The sequence below is a fragment of the Plectrocnemia conspersa genome, unplaced genomic scaffold (assembly GCF_051122295.1).
Source record: "Plectrocnemia conspersa isolate PC_06_02 unplaced genomic scaffold, ASM5112229v1 ptg000012l, whole genome shotgun sequence".
NCBI classification, from domain to species: domain Eukaryota; kingdom Metazoa; phylum Arthropoda; class Insecta; order Trichoptera; family Polycentropodidae; genus Plectrocnemia; species Plectrocnemia conspersa.
Window position 1 is genome coordinate 15,074,683 of NW_028277176.1, and position 25,200 is coordinate 15,099,882.

The window sequence follows — 25,200 nt, forward strand, 5'->3', positions numbered from 1 at the left end:
TAAATCGAAAAAAGTGTTATTTAAAAAATGTTTTTCCAAAATAATTAAAATATTATTTATGATATTTGAAAAGCAAGCATACATACAGAAATTTATGTAATGTTTTTTAAAAAAAAATCGAAATCAACAGCCCTGTATTAAATATTTTACAAAACGGGGTAATATCGAACATATATTACGTTATGCGTAGTACAAGCCCTAGTACATTTAATTAAAGTAAAATCAAATTTTAAATGTTTTTAATTAACTTTTAAAAATAGACATGTACAGCTAAACAAATCTATTAATAATAGATGAAGACATATTTATGGCAACATAATGTATTGCCACTATTTTTCTTACATTGGTAAACATGAAATTTGACATATCCTTTTAGGTTATTTTACGCATGGTCTCGAGTTAGTAATAAACAATGGGTATCTCCGGTTTGACAACGTTTTTAAACTCTCAAAAAGGACTATTTGATAAACATCGTTTGCGATCTACAACCTTGATCATCGATGGAAGCAGTTTGGCAGCCCAACTTCATTCTGCCAGCGCCAGACGTGCTCCATTCACCGGAGACTATGATTCCTTAGCCAGAGACTTTGAGGTCTTTTTTGATTCTCTCAAGCTATGTAATATTCGCCCGATTGTACTTTGCGATGGAGGATATCCTCATCAAAAGATAAAAACCGCAGTCCGTCGTTTAGCCACTCGCACTAAAGATTCTCTCAAAATTACACCGACGACTTTCCAGAGTTACACAGTCTTTCCACTCATGCTCAGGGATGTATTCTATCAAGTGATGCAGAATCTTGAGATCCAATATGTAATTTGTAACTTGGAAGCTGATAGAGAAGTAGCTGCCATCGCTAAACATTTTAACGCACCGGTTTTAAGTTACGATTCAGACTTTTTCATATATGAAGTCGCTTACATACCGATCAACAGCTTAGAATTGAAGCCGACGGTTCAGAAGAAAGAGTCGAAAGCCGCATTGAATTGTAAAGTGTTTTTACCTTCGAAATTTGAGAAGATTTTTCGTATTAAATTGGAACTTGTACCTCTGATGGCAACTTTATTAGGAAATGATTACGTTAAACGATCGACGTTTAGTAAATTTTTCCACAATATTTCTTTAGACGGTCGAGTATCTAAGAATAATTTAGGCCAGTGTAGAATACAAGCATTATTCGAATGGATGAAGAATGAGACTTATGAATCGGCAGTCGAAAATATTGTAAATCGATATAAAATACACCAAAGGGTTCGGATTCAAAGAGCTATTCATAGATGTTGTAAAATATATACCAATTTACGATCTTTCTATATTGTAGATTTTGACATGAGTCAAACTTATCAAGATGATTCGATTGAAGAAGATGAAGACATTGCTATAGACGAGGTTGACGTTGAAGAAGGATCAATAGCTGACTCATCTGAAAATGAAAGCCCAAATGAAACGGAATTTCAATCACTAGAAAATTTAAATACGCAACTAGATATTGTTCCGTTCCGCGGGTGTCCTCAATGGTTGTGTGATTATTTTAAAAAAGGAAAAATATCTCCAAGATTCATCGACCTTTATTACCGATTTACATACATTGGGACACCGCAAGTGGAGGACTGGGATTATCCAGATGCTCATACGTGTATTTTTCCTGTTTTGAGATATTCGTACGATCTAATGAAGAGTTTTAAGAATGACAAAGACGTAATTTTCATAGGTCGGAAACGTTTCACAATTTACAAAATGAAAGTACCGCAATATCAAAGTCTTTCATGGAAGTTGCTCAGAAAATTGAAAAGTTGTGATAAATCACCTGACGGTGAGTTCTTTTTATACTTTTTAGAGAGAAATTTACCGAAGAATATTGCATCTAAAGTTCTACTTCTTCCAGTAGATATACAAATTTTTGTATTGTCGATCATCTGGTTGAAAACGCGGCCTAAACTATTGCCCGTTTTCACCGATTTGCATGTTTATTCGTTGGTTTTGAATTTTATTATGTTATCTATTGTATGTGAAAAAATTGGAGGAAGACAATCGAAAGAATCGCTAATAAGAAAGCACGGAAAAAAGATTGAAGAAATCAAGATGAGCAAAAGTGAAGAGTTAAACGTTGACTTGGAAAATTTAAATTTATTGCCTATGAATGAAGATGACTGCATACTTGCTGCTGGAGAACTATTAAAATTTTTCGAGGTTGAAAAACAAACATCAAACAAAAAATCATTCAATAGAACTACTTTACACACTTTTTCACAGTTTCAATGTTGTCTACAACATTTATTTTACTTAAATAATTTAACGTCTAGTCCGTTTGGATTTAGCGATATCAGTAAAAGTTTTAATGGCACATTTTTGTACAATATTCACACAGAATTGTGCAAAAGAAAAAATCCTTATAACTATATAGTGCAAGTACTAAAACATTCTCCATCAGTATGCGCTTATTTTAAGACTATAACTGAGTTTGTTACACCTATTGTGCCTAAAAGCGAAGATTCATCTGTGAATTCTAAAATATGTAACATGACTAAAGATTTGACGATAAATGTTATTAAGAATAGTCATACATTTGTGTTATTTATTTTATGTTTTATATTCATATTTTTGCTTAAAATATATATTTGAAAAAAGCTACATATTGTCTTTATCTTAAACGTAAGAGAAGTACAAGGTGATCGGTGTTCATAAAGTAGATCCATCACTTAACAGATGCGTACCTTTCATTATAAAAAATACTAATTATGAATGAATATTTTTAACACTTTTATTACAGAAATTTCGATATATTGCCTTTTGCTACTTTGACAAAAAATTCCGGATCTGACGTAATCATTTAAAAGAGAATTAGATACAATTTTAATGGGCTGCAAGGTTTCTTAAGGGAAAAATAACATTTTTTATTGTGTAATACATCAACATTTAGACAGTAATTCCAAAAAGCTCAGCAACCTAAGGGTTAATGAATAATTTGATTTTTAAATAATCATAAATAAATTAAGTAATTTATTTATATTTGTACATATTTTGTTATAAATGCTTTTCCACTTCAATTATATCCATAGAATTTATGTAACTTGTTTGCTCCGAGTTAGGGTTTGTACCATTTTGTTCGGGTTTTGTCTCGTCTATTGCCCACGGTTGTCTCACACCAGAACAAAACAGTCCATAAATGATCGCTCCAACCAAATAAATACCACTTGATATAAAGAATACAATTCGCCATTCTTTAATAGTCTGCAAAAAATTAAAAATCGAAGTAAATTCTTATAAAATTATTAAAACATTTATTATACTATTTATTACCGCATTTTTAACAATGATACCAGCTAAAATTGGACTCATTATTCCAGGCAATGTTGCCACAGTATTAGAAATTCCCATCAATATACTGGCATGTTGTGGAGCTATATCAAGATGATTGACACTAAAAAAAAAAATACGTAGATCATTTAAATCGTTCGGCAGCCATTCCGTAATATAACAAATAAATATTTACAAGCGTTTAATGTTGTTTCATCGTCGACACCATCATATTCCCTAAACCATTATTTAGTTCGTAGTCCAAATAGTATGTCGATACGATAAAGAAATTCTGTCGGTACGGCAGAGCCGAAAACAGACAATATTAACATCAAAAACGGAATTTTGGTGTAAGGAATGCTACTTATTCAAACAAAGTCACTTCGTACAAATGAGTGATATAATTGAAGAGCTTTTAAGAAAAAACGGTCAGCCTGAACTAGATAGTTACCCTAGCACTTGTTGCAGAAATTATATCAAACGGATAAATTTCTACAGCCTCAGTTGTAGATTGAGAAATTATTCTGCCTTCGCGTTTCATCAACCTCAAGAATTACCACTTTCTGAAGAGTCAATTTTTAGCCCGACAAAAGTAAACACCTTTTTATAAATGAATTCTGCTGAAAATTCAAAATACGTCCTTATGAAATGAAATTGACTTACTGTCACCCACACTCGGACTTTCAATTGATTGGGATTGAATTTCTACCATGAGTTCTTCGAGAACCTATCGATACGCCAGGCCACTGTTAGGGCTCAAGAGACTCTTCAATTCAACAATTATGCTAATATAATTCCTTTTGAACTAAGTTGCCACATGAAGAATTCAGTCAAACAGTATAACTATTATATATAATAAGTAATTATTTCTAGATCATAATAATATAATAAAAGAACAGTTTAAATGAGCAATACATAAGATAATTGTATCATAAAACGATTTGTTTGTACATTACTGTTGGACAGATTAGGTGCGAGTGAGCATTGGTCAAAACAGTGAACACTTTATTAATAACTCTCTGCAACGAACCCTTTTCTGAAGAAAAAATCCGTTGATCTACCTTACATAAATGCACAAACAATTCGTTTTATGGAACAAAGAAGTTATTTAAATGCACTTATGTATCTATCAAAATAATTTCCTGTTAAATAGCACCCCAATAATAATATAAATTGTACAGTGATCATGATAATATTCTAATAATATAACTAAAATTATAGTTTTAAGAGAAATTTAATAAAATTAACAGAGGTACGCCTTTTGCAGACTTTTCCAGACTCCGATATTATTTGAGCCAGCTTTGACCTAAATCTCAATCAAGATTAATCAGATTAACGGAATTACTAAAATAATAATGTTTACCTGAAACCAGACCATGCAAATCCACTTAATCCGACAGCAATCACTAAACCAATTATGCAGATAGTTGAATTAGGAGCAAAGCTAGCCATCATCATAAAAGTTATCTGAAAATATATTTCAACATACAATATAACATTATCTAATTCATACATATAATCAACGAGTGTGCATACTTGACCGATAAAAGCTGAGCAATTGAAAATCTTCCTGACTTGAGTCGTTGTTAATATTTTACGGTATTGAAACCAATCAGCCAGTTGTCCGGCAAGCTGAACGACGATAGCCATAGCCAAGTATGGCAGAGCAGATAATAAACCAGTCGAGGACAGTTGAAAATCATACACGTCTATATTAAGTTAAATTAATAATGAGTATTAATATATATATGTATGTAGAATAATATCATATTACCTCTCATGAATGTTGGTAAGAATGTTAATAGTGTGTAAAAACCCCAATTTTCACTAAAGTGTGCCGCTACAATAGCCCAAACGGGAACTGATGTAAATATTTTTTTCCACGGGTGTGTAATTGGTTTTTTATTTGACTCTGATGTACAACCTAATGAATCCTTAAAGAAATACGGTTACTTATTTTATAATATAATGTTATAAAAACTTGTATGGGTGCATACCAAAATGTATTTCAATTCAGAAGGACTGATCTTTGTATCGTATTCTGGCCCACTCTTAACAATTTTCCACCACATTACAAACCAAATTACAGCTATAGTACCTAATAATAAAAAATATATAAATAATTATATTTATACAATTCCAATAGCATAAGAAAATACTTAAATAAATCGGTGATTTAATTTTTAAAGTAGTACACCAGTAACATTAAATACATGTACTTCGGGGGGAAAAGCAGAAGTATATAAATATAAAATACCAAAAATATAAAATATGCTGGCCCATCCCAGAGTGCTTGCTAATATTCCAGACAAAGGCATAGACACAACTGTTCCAACAAAGCACCCACTGAAAGCTATCGTAGCCAGACGAGATCTTTCCAGTGGAGGAGCCCATTTTGCCCAAACTCCGTGAATACTAGGATACGTCACTCCTTCAAATAAACCTTCAATAATTCTGATAGCTATGAATAAATTAGTGCTATAATGTGCCACGACCGGAGTGATCAATGTGAAGAAAGCCGTTGCACCTATTCCGATCCCAAATACCCTAAAAATTTAGCATATCTTTAAATATAAACATAGTCTTTAAACTTAATAATTCGGCATTAGTGGATATTACCTGTTACCTCCGAATCTTGCTGCTAACCATCCGCCCGGAATCTGTGTCACAATATATCCATAAAAGAACGAACTAAGAACTAAACCCTTCATCTGATTGTTCCAATCGAATTCTGGAGACTATTTCATTTATAAAAATACATATATTCAAATCGGTAAACAGCTTTTCAATAATTACATGATCACTCACATGAACTGTTGTACCATCATCGAGGATTCTTGTTTTATTTTCAGTCATGGCCACAATGGCAATCGAAAGATTGACTCTCATAGTATACACGTTGAAGAATCCGAAGAACGCCATAGCGGCCACTACGTAGCGTCTTCTTTTCCACAATTTCCATTTTGGAATTCCTTCAAGATCTGTTCCTTCAGAATTGTTACACTGCGTCACCATTGCACCCAAATGTCGAAAACGAAATGATTGAGGTTTGAAATAAATTTTAATAATATCAGTTGTAAAATTTACGACACGTCTTAGGAAATACCGTCTTTATCATAAATTAAACAAATTACAGTGGTGTACTGCCTTGTTTTCCCTCTACACACATGTGATTGTCTGACTATTTTACAGCAATTAAAAAGATTCAATAAAATATACCATAAAGATAACAGCGTAATGATATTGTTGCAAGTTTATTAGGTTTTTTTAAATATTAATTATTAATTAGATACCTTAAACAATATTATACGTTTAAATGACATATTATCTTCGATTTATGCAATACTTAGTTCAGCTAAGGGGAAAGAAGTCTTAGGGTGAAATTTATATTTTCCTCAGGGTCATAAAGTGCTACTGAGCAAAATATAAAACAGATAGCATTTAATTTATGAGTAACTAAGTACATGTATAAAATTTGACTTAGTCAAGATGTGTAAAATTTTACAAATAGTCATATTTTATTATAAATAAATTATCATATACTAGCACAGTAGATCAGTGATATGAGTTGATGACTAATACCTGAAAGATATGATCAACCAAAGTCCCTTATGGACTAGTGTTTTTCAATTTCTATCACTTGTAGAATATCAGAATTAGTGATTATTAAATCAATCATCACATATTAGGTTTTACAAGTTTTTTTCTAATATTATAGATAAATAGTTAAAATAAAATTAAGTTAGGTTGTGCATACTGACATCTATTGATTGTAAACTGTAATAATAGTTTATCATTATAAATAAAAGGCAATGTTTGTGTGCATATGCCCTATAGACTCAAGAACTACTACACCGATTTCGCTGAAAATTTCAGAATTTGGTCTTATAAGTACCAGAAGTGTTTAGAGAATGGTTCGAATGAAATTCGTTAGGTTGTGTTTACAGTACTGTCGGGCTCAAACGCACTCGCGATAATTTTAACGTCATATCATGTCACATCGCCGCCGTCGTACTTTTGTTTGTTTAAATATATCTTAATTTAATATCACAAGTCAATCGTTGCAAGTATGTGGATTGAATTTGGAGAATCTATGTTTTTCTTATGGCCAATTATACGTTGTATGCTCCCATGTAGGAAAATCAAGCGATTTGTTTATAAAAATATTGTATATCGTGTAAAATATCGAACTAAAATTAATATTGAGTTGATATTGTACATTTTATTGTTTTGATAAAATATCCTAAAAAAAACAAAACAGCAATGAATTATTCTATATAATTCAATTCATGTCATTTTAATTGAATAAATGAATTGATATCGAACTTCAATTGTATTTATTTAATTCATATACATATATACTCAAATTTAGCAATAGTGAATCATTGCTGGGTTAGCTAGTAATTAATAAAATAGATTAAAGTGATTTACAGACTTTGATTATAAACTGGTGCCTCACTACTTAATTAGTAGTTGTTGATTGTGTTTACCCTGTTGTAACCCACTGCCCTAACGCCTGTCACGATGTAATGAAAGACTTTAAATTAATACAGATTATATACAATAGAGTAATCACTATGTATGGTAATATAACAAATATGTGTCAGAAAAATAAAAAGACTGACAGTAATAAAAACAATATATATGTATGTATGTATAAAAGATACATATGTAATTGATAGCAAAAATCTTATATTTATTTTATAATTCTGTAATTATAAACTAGAATAATCTATAATGTATTACAATATATTATATTAAATTAAATAATATAGGAGTATTTTATCAAAGCAAGTACTCAATATTTGGATCAATGAAATTTGCTAAGAATATATTCAATAGTAAAATCGACTATATCTAAAAAAAAAAGTAGATCTTTTACAAAAAAAAAATTAGTGTGGTGTTTTTACCAGGGCTGTGGAGTCGTTAAAAAAAAACACGACTCCGACTCCGATTCCGATATTTACCAACAACACGACTCCACTCCGACTCCGACTCCGACTTCGACTCCGACTCAAAAAAGTTTAATTTTATCAGGTATTTTTGATGTTTTTCTACACGTTTAATATTCATACGCTATACACATTCATTATTACGCAATTAAAAATTCATAAATTTAATAATTTAAAAAAATGCTCAGAGTCGCTCATTTTTCACGACTCCGACTCCGACTCCAACTCCGGCCAAAACACCACGACTCCACGACTCCAACTCCGACTCCGACTCCGACTCCACAGCCCTGGTTTTTACAATGGTATTTAGAAATCATCAAAATGACAATGGTTTGGCTCTAATAAACATTATAAATTTGCAGAACACCCAGAATTGCACAATAGCCTCGAAGACATTCGAAAGCCGTATATTACCATAAACTACCACAAATATTTTTAAATCCATTTCGTCATAAAAAAAAACACTAATTGCCTCGCATCAAATAAGCTTTGCTTAAATTATTGGACAGTTTCTCAACAAGTTAAACTCTAATGCGATTGGTTATCAATTGGCTTCTATTTGTTTAAGATGTGACACTTGGTCACATTATCAATCACTCGACAGACACAAATAACCCACCAAGTACTCAACGAACGGCAACACTTATCACCCATCGAATCATCGACAAACACAATGAAGACTCTCGAACCGATGATCACTCGACATACTCCCAAGTACACATTTTCGCTAAATTACATATTTTGAACAACAATAAACTGTTATCTGTTTTTCCGGCGTCTAATTAGCTGCAAAGGTCACACCACTCTTCCACTAATCCCAAAACTAGATTTGAGATTAGCATACAATTTTAGGTACAAATCGAGTTATTATTAAGCACGATTAACTTAAGTACTTGAAATTTACAAATAAAATATAAATAGATTATGCATTATTATTATTATAATTGGTTCGCACAAAGTATATTTGTATACAACTCTAGCCTTTTAATGTACAGTAAGTATGTGTGCTAAGATATTAACGATAAAATCTCTTGTATAAATTTGTAATACTTTAAATTCTACTTGATATATTATATCATATTGTATATTAATAAAAACAAATTTGCTTTAAAATAAATAATTTATTACTGAAAAAGTGTAGATAACATTCACAATTATATTGGTACGTTGATAGGTATTTAAAAATTCATAATTATATATCTTGATATTGATCCAATGATAATTTTAAGTTAAAACTGTATATAAAAGTTGTTTGATAAAAATAGCTTCATTTAAAATTAAACAAAAAAATTACAAAACATTTAACTAATAAACTAATATTATAACTTACAAATCACAAGGATTAAAGATAACATAACACAAATCAAATGCTAAAGATATGTGTGTTACACATAAATTTATTAAAATATACACATATTTATATAAATACGTATACATAGATCTGATCACAGATAATCTGAGATATTTAAAATTCATATCATAACAATCATTACATCTTTTATACTAAGCAACATTGAAAATGCCAAGCATACGATAATTAATTATAATAAATGGAATCTAACAATATAATCTCAAAAAGATATAATTTTAAGTACATATTACAATACATCTATTAAGAGGTAGTTTAAAAGAAAGTAACGCTGTATATAAAAATATTAACAATATTAATCTGAAAATCTCAAAGAATTGTAATATGCATAGTATCGAATACTCATTATGGAACGTATTTGGTATAATACAATTAAAAAATTTACGTGTTTATAAATAATTATAAATTAAACATATTTATAAAGCACCAGTCATACAATATTTAAAAATACATTTAATGTCAAATTATAAAATGAAATTAATTTTCATCTTGTTCAGTCAAATCGATCGCACTGTTTGTGTAGCAGTGAGAGTCTTTATCTGTTCCTGTATTCGAGCATCGATCTGTGTCGGTCTGAGGAGATTCTACTTCAGCTTGTTCCATAGCCCACGGCTGACGCACGCCCGAGCATAGTATTCCATATATAATGGCGCCCACCAAATAAATGCCGCTCGATATAAAGAAGACTATACGCCATTCTTCTATTTTCTGTAATTATAATTTAGTTTTAAGGATTATCGCAATTTTATTTTTTATTACACTAAAATGTTTTATAAATCAAACTTACACCAGTAGTAACTACAGCACCGGCTATCAACGGACTGATAATTCCAGGTAGAGTAGCTACTGTATTTGATAATCCCATCAGAACACTTGCATGTTGTGGCGCAATATCAAGATGATTAACACTATGAATAAAATATTATATATTACGTACATATGTTCATTTTCATAAGGGTCGGGTATAGTAAATTACCTGAAACCTGACCAAGCAAATCCGCCCAATCCAACAGCTACAGTTAAAAATAATATGCATCCTAATGGATTCGGAGCATAACTAGCAGCCATCATAAAAATAGTCTAAAAATAAAAAAGAACACGGTTATTTATGACGAGTCACCAACACTTATTGCTATTTTTCATTTATTTTTATTGTATGATGCAGTGCATTTCAACACATCTAAATACTCCAAGATTCATCTCAAAAAGTGTTGCTTTTTGTTCTGTCGGGAACACCCATAATAAGTTTATTTTTACAAGTTTTGTGTCCCTTACATTTAGTAAGAAAATATCGGTCTTTATTAAAATAACGAAACAAAGTGCATTCCAAACCACTTCCGTATACATCAAAATGTCACACGTACACAATCTCAGACGAAATGCGCCTGCTCTAATGACAGGAATAGTCTAATAAGATATTTATCAAATAAAAACAGATTCCAGTTAGGCCTCAAATCATCCAGATGGATCAAGGGATAGTAGAAACATTGGTCTCCTCCCTTTCCCCGATCGTGTAAATCAGCATGCTGCCATATGAAACTTCCACTTTAACTACAATTTCGATTATATAATAAGGAGCTAATGCCGAATCGGCACATCAAAACCCTACGATTCTACTTATTTTTTAGAAATTTAAAAAATACTCCGTATTGGGATTCGAATCATAATCTTTCAAGTATTAGTAACTACTATGTCACGGGGACAGGCAGCGCATGCGAGCCCTTGTGATCGGGGGGCCCCAAGAGGTTCGCCAAATATGTTTATATTATAATAACCCAAGACAATCCATTCATACAAAACGGAAAATTTATATACAGTCTTCAGTCTTGCTTTGGCATTCGACCGAGTTAGTCGCGCGCGCTATCTGTCACTCTGATAACTAGTGTTTGTGATAAAAAGTGGGAATTCCCGCTGACTCACCAGCCGCCTTCGCAAGCTACGACATGTCGACTGGTAAAACATCGTCCGATTCCATTATTATGGACACCGGGCAGGTGAGTGACCATGTATCGATTAATTACCTTAAAAAGGAAATGGAAGCCTTGCGCCATGAACTCCTTGAGGAACGGCGCCTTAGGATTAGTTTAGAAAAGGAGATGGAAGATCTCCGAAAAAAAATTAAAACTAAAAAACATACTACTAACCAATCGCCAACTAAAGTTAAAATTCCTACTAACCAATCGCCAACTAACGTTAAAACTCCTACTAACAAATTGCCAACTAACGTTAAAACTCGTACTAACCAATCGCCAATTAACATTAAAAATAACTTATCCGATCCTGCGACTACTTCATCGCAAATTGCAGCTCCTAAAGTAGTAGAAAAGCCCCCAGTTAAAAAGAGACCACGCCCAAATTCTCCGGAAATGTCTGATGTTTCCGAAATTGTTCGCTCAATCGAGCCCGTGACAATTCAACAAACAGTCGAAACTAAAAAAGAATCAATTCCTCCAATTGTTCTTAATAAACCCTCCGACTTTAAAGCGGCTCGTCAGACCCTATTAAACAACGGTCTTTTATTTACCTCGGTTCAAAAACCAAACAATGTAAAAATAATTGCACCTACTATAGAGCTCTTTAGAAAAAATTACAAAAGTCTTGGACGAACGTAAATTCTCATTCTTCTCCTATACATTGCCCGAAGATAAGCCTCTGCGCGTTATAATTCGAGGATTAAATTCCAACTTCACAATAGATGAAATAAAAGAAGAATTAATTCGTTTAAATTTCGATGTACTCCATGTTCATCAATTAATAAATAAAACTACCAACCAGCCGATGTTATTGTTTGCCATTTCATTAAAAAAAAGTGAGCAAAATAAAAATATATATAATTTAACCCATTTGTTACATCAAAAAGTTTCAATCGAAACTCAAAATAAACCAAAAAATACTTTACAGTGCCACCGCTGTCAAGTCTTTGGACATGCTGCTGTGAATTGCAGGGCAGCACCAGTTTGTGTTAAGTGTGCAGGCCCTCATGTGGCATTAGAATGTCCACACGGTAATAAAACAGATAACCCACTATGTGGTAATTGCGGTGGTAAACACCCTGCTAGCTATGGCGGATGCATTAAAAATCCTAATAATAAAAAAAGTGAATTCTTTAAAACAAAAAACAGTAAACAAAATGATAATACAAAAAATCAAAAGACATATTCACAGTCCCTAAACTCTGAAATACCGACCACTCAATCCGTACCTATTGAACCAGTAGAAAATACCCCAGCACCACTACAGGATATTAATATAGTTAAAACTATAATTGAAATGCAGCAGCAAATACAAGCGCTTATAACTAAACACTTAATTAACATAAATCAATGAAGTACGACTTATATAACAATAGTATAATAATAATCCTAAGACCGAGAGTAAACTCGCGAACAAAAATATAGAAATTAACTTAAAAAAAAAAGAAGCCCCTATGACTAATCCTAATGACATTAAAAACCCAAATCGTAAAATACTAAGAATAATGGCCTGGAACGCAAATGGCCTACGTGATAAGAAATGTGAACTCCATCAATTTTTATTAGATCAAAATATAGATATTGCTCTTATCTCCGAGACACACTTAAAGAACTCGATAAAAATTAACTTTGCCAATTTTACAACTTACCGCACGGATAGATTATTAGGCGCTGGCGGCGGAACAGCAGTATATATTAAAAATAATATAAAACATAATGAAACGAAAATAAACGCGTACGCGCAATTAGAAGTAACGAGTATAGAAATTAAAACCGATGAGCATTCTCCAGTCATAATACATTCCGTTTACACTCCTCCCACACCAAAATATCCCATCGAAGATATTAAATCACTGTTTAATTATTCACAACCCATATTTGCCGCAGGTGATTTTAACTCCAAACATAAAGATTGGAATTGCCGAGCTACCAATCGCAACGGTAGAACTTTGAATAATTTTGTTAATGACATTTCTCATAGTAACATACACTTAGAAATACCGTCCGTGCCAACTCATTTCTCTACTCGCGGAGGCTCGGACATATTAGACATTGCCATCTGCAAAGATCTGCCCGCGTGTGAAATAGAAGTCCATAATAGTCTCGCATCAGACCACAACCCGGTAATATTCGCGCTCGAAATTAATCTAAGAAATAATAATCCAGCCCCACAATCGCATAAAATACTATGGGACTTCTTCCCCTACTTCGTTGAGAAATCCCTTCCTGGTATCAACATCTTAAGAACTGAAACTGATATCGACGATGAAATAATCGAATTTAACAAAGTGATTAAATCTTCAATTGAACGGTGCACCGTTAAAAACAAAATTACTAAACATGACCCCCTACCCAAAGAAATTAAGGAATTAATTAAAAAAAAGAATCACTTAAGACATCTTTGGCAAAATTATCACGAAAAATCGGTTAAAAGACAACTTAACAAATTACAAAAAGAAATTAGAATCGCTATTGCTGAACATAATAATAATACTTGGGAAACCAAATTAAGAGATCTAAAACCTGAAGATAATTCACTTTGGAACACTTCAAAAATTCTTCGCTGCGAATCCACTGGCATATGTAAAATTAAAACAATAACGGGTAACTTTGTATATACAGTTGAAGAAAAGAGCGAAACTATAGCGGACAGTCTTCAAAATCAATGCTCGGTCGATTTAAGTAAACTTAAACGTAAATTTAAAAATAAAACAGAAAAGTGCATAAAATCCTTTTTTGAAAAAACAGCAGATACTAATATTGATATAAAAATTACCCTATCTGAACTAGAAAACTTCATCCGTCTACTTCCTAATCGAAAGGCACCCGGCAATGATTCCATACCAAATAAAGCTTTCAAAATCCTCCCCCCAAGTGCCATAAATTATTTTTTAAATATAATTAATTCTTCTCTCGAGTGCCTATACTTCCCAACGGTGTGGAAGCAAGCAAACGTAATAATCCTTCGCAAACCGGGAACAGACCCTTCATTAGCCTCTAGTTACCGACCTATAAGTTTGCTACCCGTTGCTAGCAAAATTTACGAAAAAATTATTCAAGCTAAATTATTAGTTCATGTTAAAGAAAATAAAATCTTGCCCGATGAACAGTTCGGCTTTAGAAACGCACACTCTGCTACTGATCAACTTCATCGAGTGGTGAAACATATCCAAAGGGGCTTTGACAAGAGAATGTCCACTGGAGTAGTGTTCCTGGACATCGCTAAAGCCTTCGATCGTGTCTGGCACGCAGGCATCATATTCAAACTAATACATTTCAAATTCCCTGCTAATTTAATTAAACTAATCAACTCTTTTTTAAATGGGAGAAATTTCAACATAAAACTTGAAAATCATTTGTCAAATCCCAGACCTATAACTGCTGGAGTGCCCCAAGGCTCAATACTGGGTCCTTTATTATTCACTATATTTACGAGCGACTTTCCAACCAAACACCGCGGTAACGACATAACTGCTCTATTCGCTGATGATACAGCTATTTTGTGTACCTATAAAAATCCTCATCGAGCGGTAATTAAGCTTCAAAATAAAATTAAAAATATTGAAAAATGGTTCGACAAATGGCTGGTCACTGCAAATCCACTAAAAAGCGTCGCAGTAATGTTCTCTCTTAGAAGAAAAAAAGCCTTTGCTATAGAAAATTTAGCCAAAATTAAAATGTATAATAAACCGATAGAATGGCATAATAAGGCCAAATACTTAGGTCTTACCTTAGACTCTAAACTTTCGTGGAAACCACACATAGACACTCTAATTCATCGAGTTAAATACACAAGAGCTAAGCTTTACCCCCTTCTTTGCCGCAAAAGTAAATTAAGTATAAAAAATAAACTGCTAATTTATAAAGCAATAATCAGACCCGCAATGTCTTATGCATCCCCTGTGTGGGGACATATTATAAATACCCGCAAATACCCTCAAAAATTACAAGCCCAGCAGAATATTTCATTGAGAATCGCAGCAAACGCTCCTTGGTATGTTCGCAATTCGATGTTGCACCAGGATCTACAAATAGACACTCTTAAGAATCATTTTGAAAGGCTTAATAATAGACACCGCGAAAGAATACGAAATCATGCAAATGGCTTAATAGCTGATTTGCTTGATTAATTCCAGCTAATATTTCTTTAACTCAAATAAAATAATAATAAAAAGGTGATGCGTGCTAACACACACAGACACCAATCCTCGTCAAGCAGGTGAGAGACTTAAGTCTAGAAACTGCGATAAAATATTAGATATTATATATACAGTCTTGCGTCAAGTCTTACATCATACATCCTCTGAAACACTCGCTGGTTATATTTTTTAATGATTATGCATATCCAGAAATTCAAAACGCTTTATGGCTAGAATCCGGTTACTCATCAACTCCTAGTCGCTTTATGACATTCTATGTTAGGTATTTAATTAAATATTATTATAGTTATTATAGTATAATTCTTTTTTCAAATTTTATTTTAATAATAATTTTATAATTTCGTTAAATTAAATTAATAAAAAACATTCAAGCTCACAATTTCATTAAATTAAGTGTATAAAATAAATGAATGAAAAAACATTAAAGTTTTTAAAAGCTATGAAATATAAATTTAATATAATAATAACTATCGAAGAAGAGCTTTCGAAAAAAATATTGAACAGAGCACAAAAAAGAAAAGCAACAAAAATCGTATTAAAAACAATGTAAACATGATGAGAGGTTCATATGAAGAAATAAAATGTGAAGTGAAAGACTTGTCAAAGAAATGGGGGCTGGATTAGCGTTAGAATTATTTCTCAATAATTCTCATTTCTCTAAAGAAAAAAAAATTATAATGCATTTTTTATCATATAAAATTAAATTTGTACAAATATTTTTAGAAGGTTTACAACCACTGTATAAGTAAAAACGGATTCATGCCTTTAATGCACATGATTCATGCTTAATATGCATACTTCTTGGAAGGTTTTAATGATAAAAAATTGTTTACAAATTTTTAACACTCGAACTTGCCTTATTCTTGCTTAAGTAATAAAAGAAGACGCACAGATAAGAAACCACCCCGAAGGTGTTCATGCCAGATGTTTGAAAATATGCATACTTTCTCGGAAGATCGAAAGTATTTGAATGACCAACAATTTTTTGCGATTTTCTATTACTCTAACCGGCCAGCGGCTTTATCTTCACTTTGGTGATCTAAGAACCGGCTCCGATAAAAAGAAATTACACATGAGAATCAGCAGAATGCAAAACGATTTAGGGCTATTTTTCTTTTTCGATAATCCAAAATGGTTTATTATATATTGTTTTTGTAAAGTAGCAACATCTGTTATTGACAATTGTCTCATGAGTATTATTGACAGCTGAAGGGGCCTTAAAATTTTTATTAAAACAATTGAAAAATGTTAATTCAGAGCTAAGCTCGAAATTTCAACGGGCAATTAATGAGATATTATATAATAAGAAAGTAGACATTGATGTCATTAATTAAATATTTGCAAAATCCAGAATCTTTCACCAGTCAAAAAAAGAATGACTTCTTAGTTATTCTTCAAAAGCAGAAATATGTAGAATGGGAAGAGAAATTATTCGCAGATTATCTAATGGCTCGACAAATTTTAAGGACCCTCACGACTCCATTAAATCATTAGAAAGCATTAAAGAAATTGAAAATTTATCATTGACGCAACAAAAGAAAAAGAATTTACTTTCAGCCTTACAGAGAATAGTGTAAGAAAATCAACATCTTATGGATTAATGGAGAAAAAATTCAAAATATTTAAATCGACGGGCAAGAAAACCAATAATTTACACTGCCTATTTGAAGCCTTGTTGATTAAATCAACATCAACACAAAATGAGTGGAATTTTTCCACGGCCGAAATTTTTTTACAAAAAAAGAACGAGGATGTTGATTCTACTTTTGATGGTATATGTTTTTTAAAAGGTTATTTTAGGAATAACATACATTTTTTCATTCATCAAAATTTTTCGAGGATTCTTTATAAATTTGAGAAGTGAAGTCGAGATTCTCATTTCTCGAGAAATGAATACCTAGGCTGGATAGTGATTTCCAAATGAAAAGACAAAATATAATCAAATGACATTTTGATGAACTGGGGCTCCGTTATCATTTTTAAAATAAAGAGCAATTATTTAAAGTTCAAGTATTTTATAACATTAAGGATAAGATTTTAGTGCAAATAAATTGCCGGTTTATTGAAAAGCAAACAATTAAAAAATATTTTAGGTTTTTGGAACCTAATAAATCAAATGCTAAAAGACAAATATCCTAAAACATATTTACGGGCTAATTAAAATTTCAAATAATTCAAGTAATAACATAATTAAGAAATTATCTTAACTCAACAATGTCGATAAAACAGTTTTCCGACTTATGAACTTCAAAACAGTATTAGTTTAAAAAGTGTATACATCCTTTTTATTATTTTTCACTTTGCTAGTTACTGTCGCTAATGTAATGGAACATAAATTTAACAAATTAAAATTAATTAAAGATTATAAAATAAATTTAATCAATCAATCTACTCAGCGAACTTTCTATATAAGCAATTAAGCATGAAGCCCAAAAAATGTCATTGCAAGGCGTGATTGTAGAATTTGTAAATGTAATGGCGAGGAAGAAGGACATTTAAAACCAATTTATTAATTTAATTTTTGTAGCAAAAATTTGATAACTTTTGCATGTGAGCCAAATTATTCTAGTTACGGCACTGTATTAGTAACCGACTTGTATTTGTGTTATATAACACTGTCGCCAATTCAGTATTTTGAATTTTTAAAGTTTTCATTTGACTCACCATCGTAATAATAAACCTTTTACATATCTGTATATATCTATACAGAATAAATCTAATCTTATACCTAATTAATATATGATAAATTCAATATTTAATTACCCAGTTTACCCAAATCTTAAATCAAACTATGAATGCATACCTGAGCCAAAAACGCCGAGCAATTAAACAGCTTCCGTACTTGTGTTGTGTTCAGTAAACGCCGGCATTGTAACCAATCGGCCAAATGACCGGCCGATTGAAGAACAATAGCCATTGCTAGGTATGGCAAAGCTGATAATAAACCAGTCGACGATAATTCAAACATGAATATATCTAAAAAATAAAACTGTTATTAAAAAAAAACATTGATTGTAAGAAAATTGTTATTAAATTTTTGATGCAAACCTTTCATAAACGTCGGTAGCAATGTTAAGAGAGTGTAAAATCCCCAATTTTCACTAAAGTGAGCTGCGACAATAGCCCACACCGGACCCGACTTCAATATCTCCTTCCACGGATGTTTAACGAGTTTACCGCTACCATCGTGTCGGTTTCCTAATGAATCCTTTAAAAATTAGGCATAATATTATTTATATATTGATCTCTGTAGAAATAAGCATTAAATATAGAACAATAATAACTTGAATATATTTTAATTCTGACGGTGAAATCTTGGGGTCGAGCTCAGGTCCTTCTTTTACAACTCCCCACCATATTGCGAACCAAATTAAACCGATGATTCCTATGGAATTAAAAATATTTGTAAAATACTATACATATTGATGGGTAAACAATTTGTTATATAAATACCAAAAACATAGAATATGCTAGGCCATCCCAGCTTATCAGCTAATAATCCGCTCACAGGCATGGACACAACGGTTCCCACGTAGCTACCGCTGAATGCTATTGTGGCAAGTCGAGATCTTTCTAGTGGCGGAGCCCATCGAGCCCAGACCGCGTGGATACATGGATATGTGACACCTTCGAAGAGACCTTCCAATACTCTGATGGTAATCAAGAGAGGCGTGCTCATGTGTGCAAGAAGGGGAGTGACTAATGTTAGTAAAGCAGTAATTCCGATGCCGATTCCAAATACTCTAAAATAAGATAATGTACATAGTATATAAATACATAGTCAGTAAATGTACGATATTGATAATGATACAAAAGTTTTTTTAATTAACTCAACCCTTTCGATCCTTTCGGGATTACTGTCTAAATAGCAACGTATTATTTATCCTTAATGCAAGTACCCCACAACCAATTAAAAATGTATTTAATTCTTTCTTTAATGATGACATTGAATCTGGAAATTTTCGATAAAGTGTCAGAAACCGATTAATCGGATTTCAGCAACCAAGGTATGGGATAATAATTTAAAGTTTCATGATTATATTAGTTAAATGTTGCTTAATATTGACACAAAAGAAGTAAAAAAGTGAACGAAATGTACGGAATTTAAATGTGAATGGAATGAGATTAAGTAGACAATATAAAACATAGGTAGAAAGTTGGGGTATCCTGTTAGGTTACGGTGGTCTTGATTTAAATAAATAAATACTTACTTATTCCCTCCGAATCTAGCTGCCAACCATCCACCTGGTAGCTGAGTAACTATGTAACCGTAAAAGAAGGAACTCAACACTAAACCTTTCATATTACTATCCCAGTCAAACTCTGGGCCCTGAAATGAAATTTCCATGGATTATAATAGTGGTATAGTGATTTGAAAAAAATTGCAATAGTATTAAGCTTACATATGCGAGGCTACCGTTCGATAGGATCAAAGTTTTGTTCTCCGTCATTGCTACGATGGCTATCGAGAGATTCACCCTCAGAGCATAAACGTTGAAAAATCCGAAGAAGGCCAACGCCGCCACAACATATCGTCTCCGTTTCCAGAATTTCCATGTCGACAATTCTTGGTTGGCTATGTCCTCGCTGAAACACACAACATCATCTCTCGGTGTCATCATCGTGTTTACTGACCACTATCACAAAAGCAAATAATAAGTAACAGTAGCTGGTTCTCAAACTTGTTTCTTTTTGAAAAATTTTTAACAAAACATAACTTTAACAGACGTGGTTAAACGTTTGTTATTGTTTGTATTGATTCAATATGTACATAGATGTTTTAAGTATTTTAAAAATACGCTATGTAGTTTTTCCAATGAGTTTTTTACAATCAAACAAAAGTATCTTTTTTTGAGCAAATAAAATACTTCATGTTAAAATTTAACTAAAAACTTATATTATGTTGTTTTATATGAAGAGGCCGATTTTTTAATTGAGATATAAAACTTTATTTTTTAACTTCAATTTAATTAATCAAAGATTTACAGAAATAAAGTAAAACAGTGAAATTAAAATATTTTATAGCAATTGTGTTGCATCACTTCTAGTTTCTAACGTCATATCTGGATCTTTTGACATTTTTTCTAAATGTTCGGCTAACGTGTCTTCAGGGACATCATTTAGGAAGGAGAGGCAGGTGGGGACATTTGTCCCCCCCTAAATTTGGCAAGAAAAATGCATGTCATTTAATAAACTAGTATGAATTTTAATGAAATCGAAAAATTTAAAAAACGACTCTTGCCCCTCCCCTTGAAAAAAGCTGAAAATATATCTTTTTTAAATTTTTAAATTTTAAACTAAAAAATCTTGGGTTATCCACCAAAGAAAATCTATAGAAAACAGTCTCGAATCTATCCCGAAAATATTTTTAAAAATATGCCATTTCAGTAAAATTATTTTGGAATACATTTTCACCGATAAATATATATTTTTACTAGTGAAAATATAATTTATCTGGAAGGTGCTAGTACAATTATATGATTTCAACTTTTCCATATGTAGTAATATATATATTTGCATACGTATCACAATTTATTTACTTGCAATGTATAAATGTGAATGTGTATTTATTGTTGAAGTTAAATTTTCACTAGTGAAATCCAAATACATTTTCACAAGTAGATATATATTTAACTGGCAAAAATATATTTTAACTGAAATTATATGCTGCTCTATAATGTCTATGAAATTCGATTCCAAAGAGTTCTATTTTTGGATCATTATTATTTAATCTATACATAAATGATTTAATCTTATGCAAACTTGCAGGAAGGATTCAACTGTATGCTAATGATACAGAGCTAATATATGACTCTAAAACATACAAAGACAAAGAGTGATTTGATCCATATTAGTGAATGGAATGTTAATGAAAAAACCCAACTATTGATATTACAATTACTGTAAATAATTATCTAATTACAAAGAGTGATTATATAAAATTCTTAGATCTACTTTTGGATCAACATTTAATTTTTTATAACCGTATTGATTGAATCAAAAATGTATACAGGTTTTAAAATATAGTATTGTATAAAACTAAATTAAACATTTATTATTCACATATTTATTGTCATCTAACATATATGTCTGGCATTTGGGGATTTACAAGCATATTTAGAAAAGAGCTACATAATTATAAAATTAGATCTGCAGATGATTTACACATCCCTAAAGCATTTTTTGTAAAGTTAGGCGCAAATTCTTAAAAATATATTGCATTTAAAACATTTAACGATATAAATATTTTAAGTGTATTTATTATATTGTATATCTGTATATGTATATCTATTCAATTTATACTTTTAATGTATTTAATAGTAACCGCAGTGTGAGTTATTTCTTACTCATGCAAATTACGTAAATAAATAAAAAATAAAAAAAAATTGACAGTTGCGAAACGTCTATTTGCTGTTCAAACTCAAACCTAACCTAATGGTAGTTCTAAAACTAATTATAGTTTTATATATTTCATTTAGTCAAGTCCAAAAATACAAACTAATCCAACTCATCTCTCAGGAGAGAATAAGCGGAAGAATAAGAACATATAGCTTGTATACATTTCGATACTAAAATATGTTTTAAAAATATGATAGATATTCTTACCGACATTAATATGTATTTTTGATATGAGAGTATTGGTCAAAGTGTATTTAAATCGAAGTTTGGTCAATAGGAGGGCGCAAAAACAATTATAACTTCTCAGAAGTCAAAAATTCACGTCAAAGCGTTCCCACTGCGACGGCAGGATTTTATTGGATTTTTGACTTCTGAGAGGGGATAATTGTTTTTTGCACTCTTCTATTGGTCAAAATTCGGTTTAGATATGCTTCATTCGATTCATACTTATTGTAAGTCGTAATATTGTTATAAATGTCTTAATATGAACGCTAGTTAAATGTGCGTTTCCACTGCGACGGCACGTGTATTTTAAGCAGTGACGTCATTATTTAATTTAACAAATTACCAACTTCGTATTAGCGCCCCCCTCAATATTGCGCCTCGGGACATATGCTCTCCTCTGCCCCCCCCCCCGCTACGCTTTTAATTTAATAAATTTATCGAACCAGCGTCTTACAGTTTTAACTAATAGTACCCTCACCAAATCCCAAATTGTGTTCAAGTTTGAACTCAAACAAAAAATGGATACGTGAGATTTTTACCGACTATAATAAATAGGAGTACAAAAAAACATTTCTGATAGCAAATAAGAAAGAAACAACACCCTCGTAGTATAAATAAAATATACAGTTATTGAATACGAACGTATTGTTCCAATTACAGTTCATTTCCGACAAATTTCCGATAAAAATCAGCCACTCGGTCATAATTTACTATATTATATTTACTATTTATGATATTGGTTATTGTTTATTACTTTCTTATATGTAATATTATAAAATGGAAAATATATTGATTTAATATGCTTAAAGTAAAATATTATAAACTATAAATTACATATTCAATAGATAACGTGATAGTATCATATTTATTTCCCAGTAAAATTGATTAAATGTGTCATAATGCATATGGTTAATAGTTTGACAATGAAGTGATATAATATACAAATTATTTAATAGTTTTTTAGTATTATGTAATATACAAAGGTAATTATCCTTTATTTATTTAGCCCATTTATATATAAAGCTAATTCTAATGTATGTATTAGCTTTAAATATGTGTAAGTCGTATGAAAATGTGTAATAATATTTATTTTATATTTAATTTCGCTGTATTAGAATTGTTTAAATAAAGCAGAATGTTTATTGAACATGAATATATATTTGTAGAAAAAATGAGTTTGTAGTGTAATACTTTAATAGTAAACTATTATGCAATCAATTGCCATTTTGGATATAAGAGTAAAACTGTACCATAAAAAATATAATAAATAATCACATGCACGTAAGGTAATTGATTCCAAAACCATTGATCCTTGAGCATAATAAGTACATAAAACAGGTTTGTTACTGCCCGTGCGTTCATTACATTTGTACATTTTTACTGCCAAGGTAAGAATGTTAAGAATTTTTAGAAACATTTCCGCAAATAGGGAACCTCTGACATAACTGCCTTAAAATTAATTGCTTAGATAGCTTCTGACTAGGGTCAAAGTTATCGAATGTAGATTAAATGTATATATTAAAAACGTACACATAAAAATATATTATTATGTACAAAGGTTCACGTAAAATATTTATGAAATAATAACTGACAACTGGAATTTTCAATGACAACTCCTTTCTATATTTAAAACTAATCAGGAATGCAGCAAATCGTGACAATTACACCAGACTATCAGCAATGTTCGATATATAAAATACGATGTCGAAATTATTCATAGCAAAAAATCTGATTGTGTTAACATCTAAACAATTCTAATACCTCTCTATACTGCGTATGCAAGAGTTAAGCTATTGTATATAATAATAATAATAATAATTTAAAATACTATTATATATCTCTATACTATAAATATATGGCAATTATTACTAATTATCCCACATTTTTATACATTTACTCAAATGAAAAAAAAATAAAAAGACTACGTTTCGTTAAAACTTATATATATAGCAATTAAAACATTCTGGATTTTTTATAACTTATATAAAGTATGTAAAACTAAACGTTTAAGAATTGCCATATACATTCGAAGCAAAACTTAAAATTACACCCCCCCTCCCGCCTCTTACCCCTTCAAAACGTATCGAAAACTGTGATATTTTATGTGAACTAACCAGCACAAACTATAGAAAACGTCTCCAATTTATATTTTATATTAAATTTTCCGTTATAACTTGACAGGCGTAAGCCCAATGTGTTACAACGGAGTAAATCTGTACCAACTGAGTAAGTCAATCAGATATAATGAATACTTACAACAAAGTATTAACCACCAGACTGAAAGTCTGGGAATCGGTGACATCTATATTATTAATTATAAATTGTATAATCAATAGACGTCATTGCAGTTGGCGCCGGTTTTTAATAATAACGCATTTTTTATAAATAAAAAATTGAGAGTCGCTGCCGGGACTTGAACCTGCAACCTGAAAATTACTAGTCTGAGACGTTACGGACTACGCTATTCCATCCTTAATATAGTACATAAGTTGACTCATACAAGAGCTGTAAATATAATTAAAAAATATTTTTTTGGAATACTAGACCATTTTGCCAAGGAGCTCGAAAATGTTGGTTATATCATTATAAACCGATTTCTGCAAAAAAATATCGAGATAAAATTACTCGCCACTACGGTAGGATATTTTACTTTTTTTGTACAAAAATGGATTAGCTGCAAATATTACGAATATAATTGTTCATATTCTTTAAATATTACGACAATTTTTTTAATATCACGTTTATAACTTGTCATTTTAATTAGAAAAATATCGGGACCACTCGTTATTGTTGCGACAAAATAAGTCGTGAAATACTTGCTAAAAGG

General features: G+C 31.3%; 3 protein-coding genes across 5 annotated transcripts in view; 1 reads left to right on the forward strand and 2 right to left on the reverse strand.

Annotated features, from left to right (window-relative positions):
* Positions 1-458: 458 nt before the first annotated feature.
* On the forward strand, positions 459-2,629 carry ast (single-strand DNA endonuclease protein asteroid). Its single transcript, XM_088200179.1, has 2 exons — positions 459-592; positions 1,320-2,629. Exon 2 carries the CDS (start codon positions 1,328-1,330, stop codon positions 2,618-2,620), a length of 1,293 nt encoding a protein of 430 aa, XP_088056305.1. The 5' UTR covers positions 459-592; positions 1,320-1,327; the 3' UTR covers positions 2,621-2,629.
* On the reverse strand, positions 2,597-6,402 carry LOC148228353 (vesicular glutamate transporter 1-like). 2 transcript variants are annotated; one of them, XR_015811670.1, is made up of 10 exons: positions 6,104-6,402; positions 5,915-6,033; positions 5,553-5,842; positions 5,293-5,393; positions 5,070-5,229; positions 4,832-5,004; positions 4,659-4,762; positions 3,492-3,587; positions 3,299-3,419; positions 3,212-3,229 (listed from the first exon to the last, which is right to left on the reverse strand). XR_015811670.1 is itself a non-coding variant. In XM_088200180.1 (9 exons), exons 1-9 carry the CDS (start codon positions 6,308-6,310, stop codon positions 3,023-3,025), a joined length of 1,482 nt encoding a protein of 493 aa, XP_088056306.1. In that variant the 5' UTR covers positions 6,311-6,401; the 3' UTR covers positions 2,597-3,022. The 2 variants fall into 2 exon arrangements, 1 of the variants encoding a protein (XP_088056306.1); XM_088200180.1 differs by lacking the exon at positions 3,492-3,587 and having other exon boundaries at positions 2,597-3,229; positions 6,104-6,401.
* Positions 6,403-9,348: 2,946 nt separating this feature from the next.
* Positions 9,349-25,200, reverse strand: part of LOC148228354 (sialin-like) — a 28,292-nt gene continuing 12,440 nt past the window's right edge. For both annotated transcript variants that reach the window (XM_088199924.1, XM_088199923.1), the window contains exons 2-10: positions 20,153-20,336; positions 19,961-20,079; positions 19,203-19,492; positions 19,034-19,134; positions 18,798-18,957; positions 18,553-18,725; positions 10,593-10,696; positions 10,404-10,524; positions 9,349-10,324 (exon numbers count right to left, since the gene is read on the reverse strand). In XM_088199924.1, coding sequence (XP_088056050.1) covers positions 10,094-10,324; positions 10,404-10,524; positions 10,593-10,696; positions 18,553-18,725; positions 18,798-18,957; positions 19,034-19,134; positions 19,203-19,492; positions 19,961-20,079; positions 20,153-20,336 — 1,483 coding nt within the window. In that variant the 3' untranslated portion in view covers positions 9,349-10,093. The remainder of the gene's footprint in view (positions 10,325-10,403; positions 10,525-10,592; positions 10,697-18,552; positions 18,726-18,797; positions 18,958-19,033; positions 19,135-19,202; positions 19,493-19,960; positions 20,080-20,152; positions 20,337-25,200) is intronic.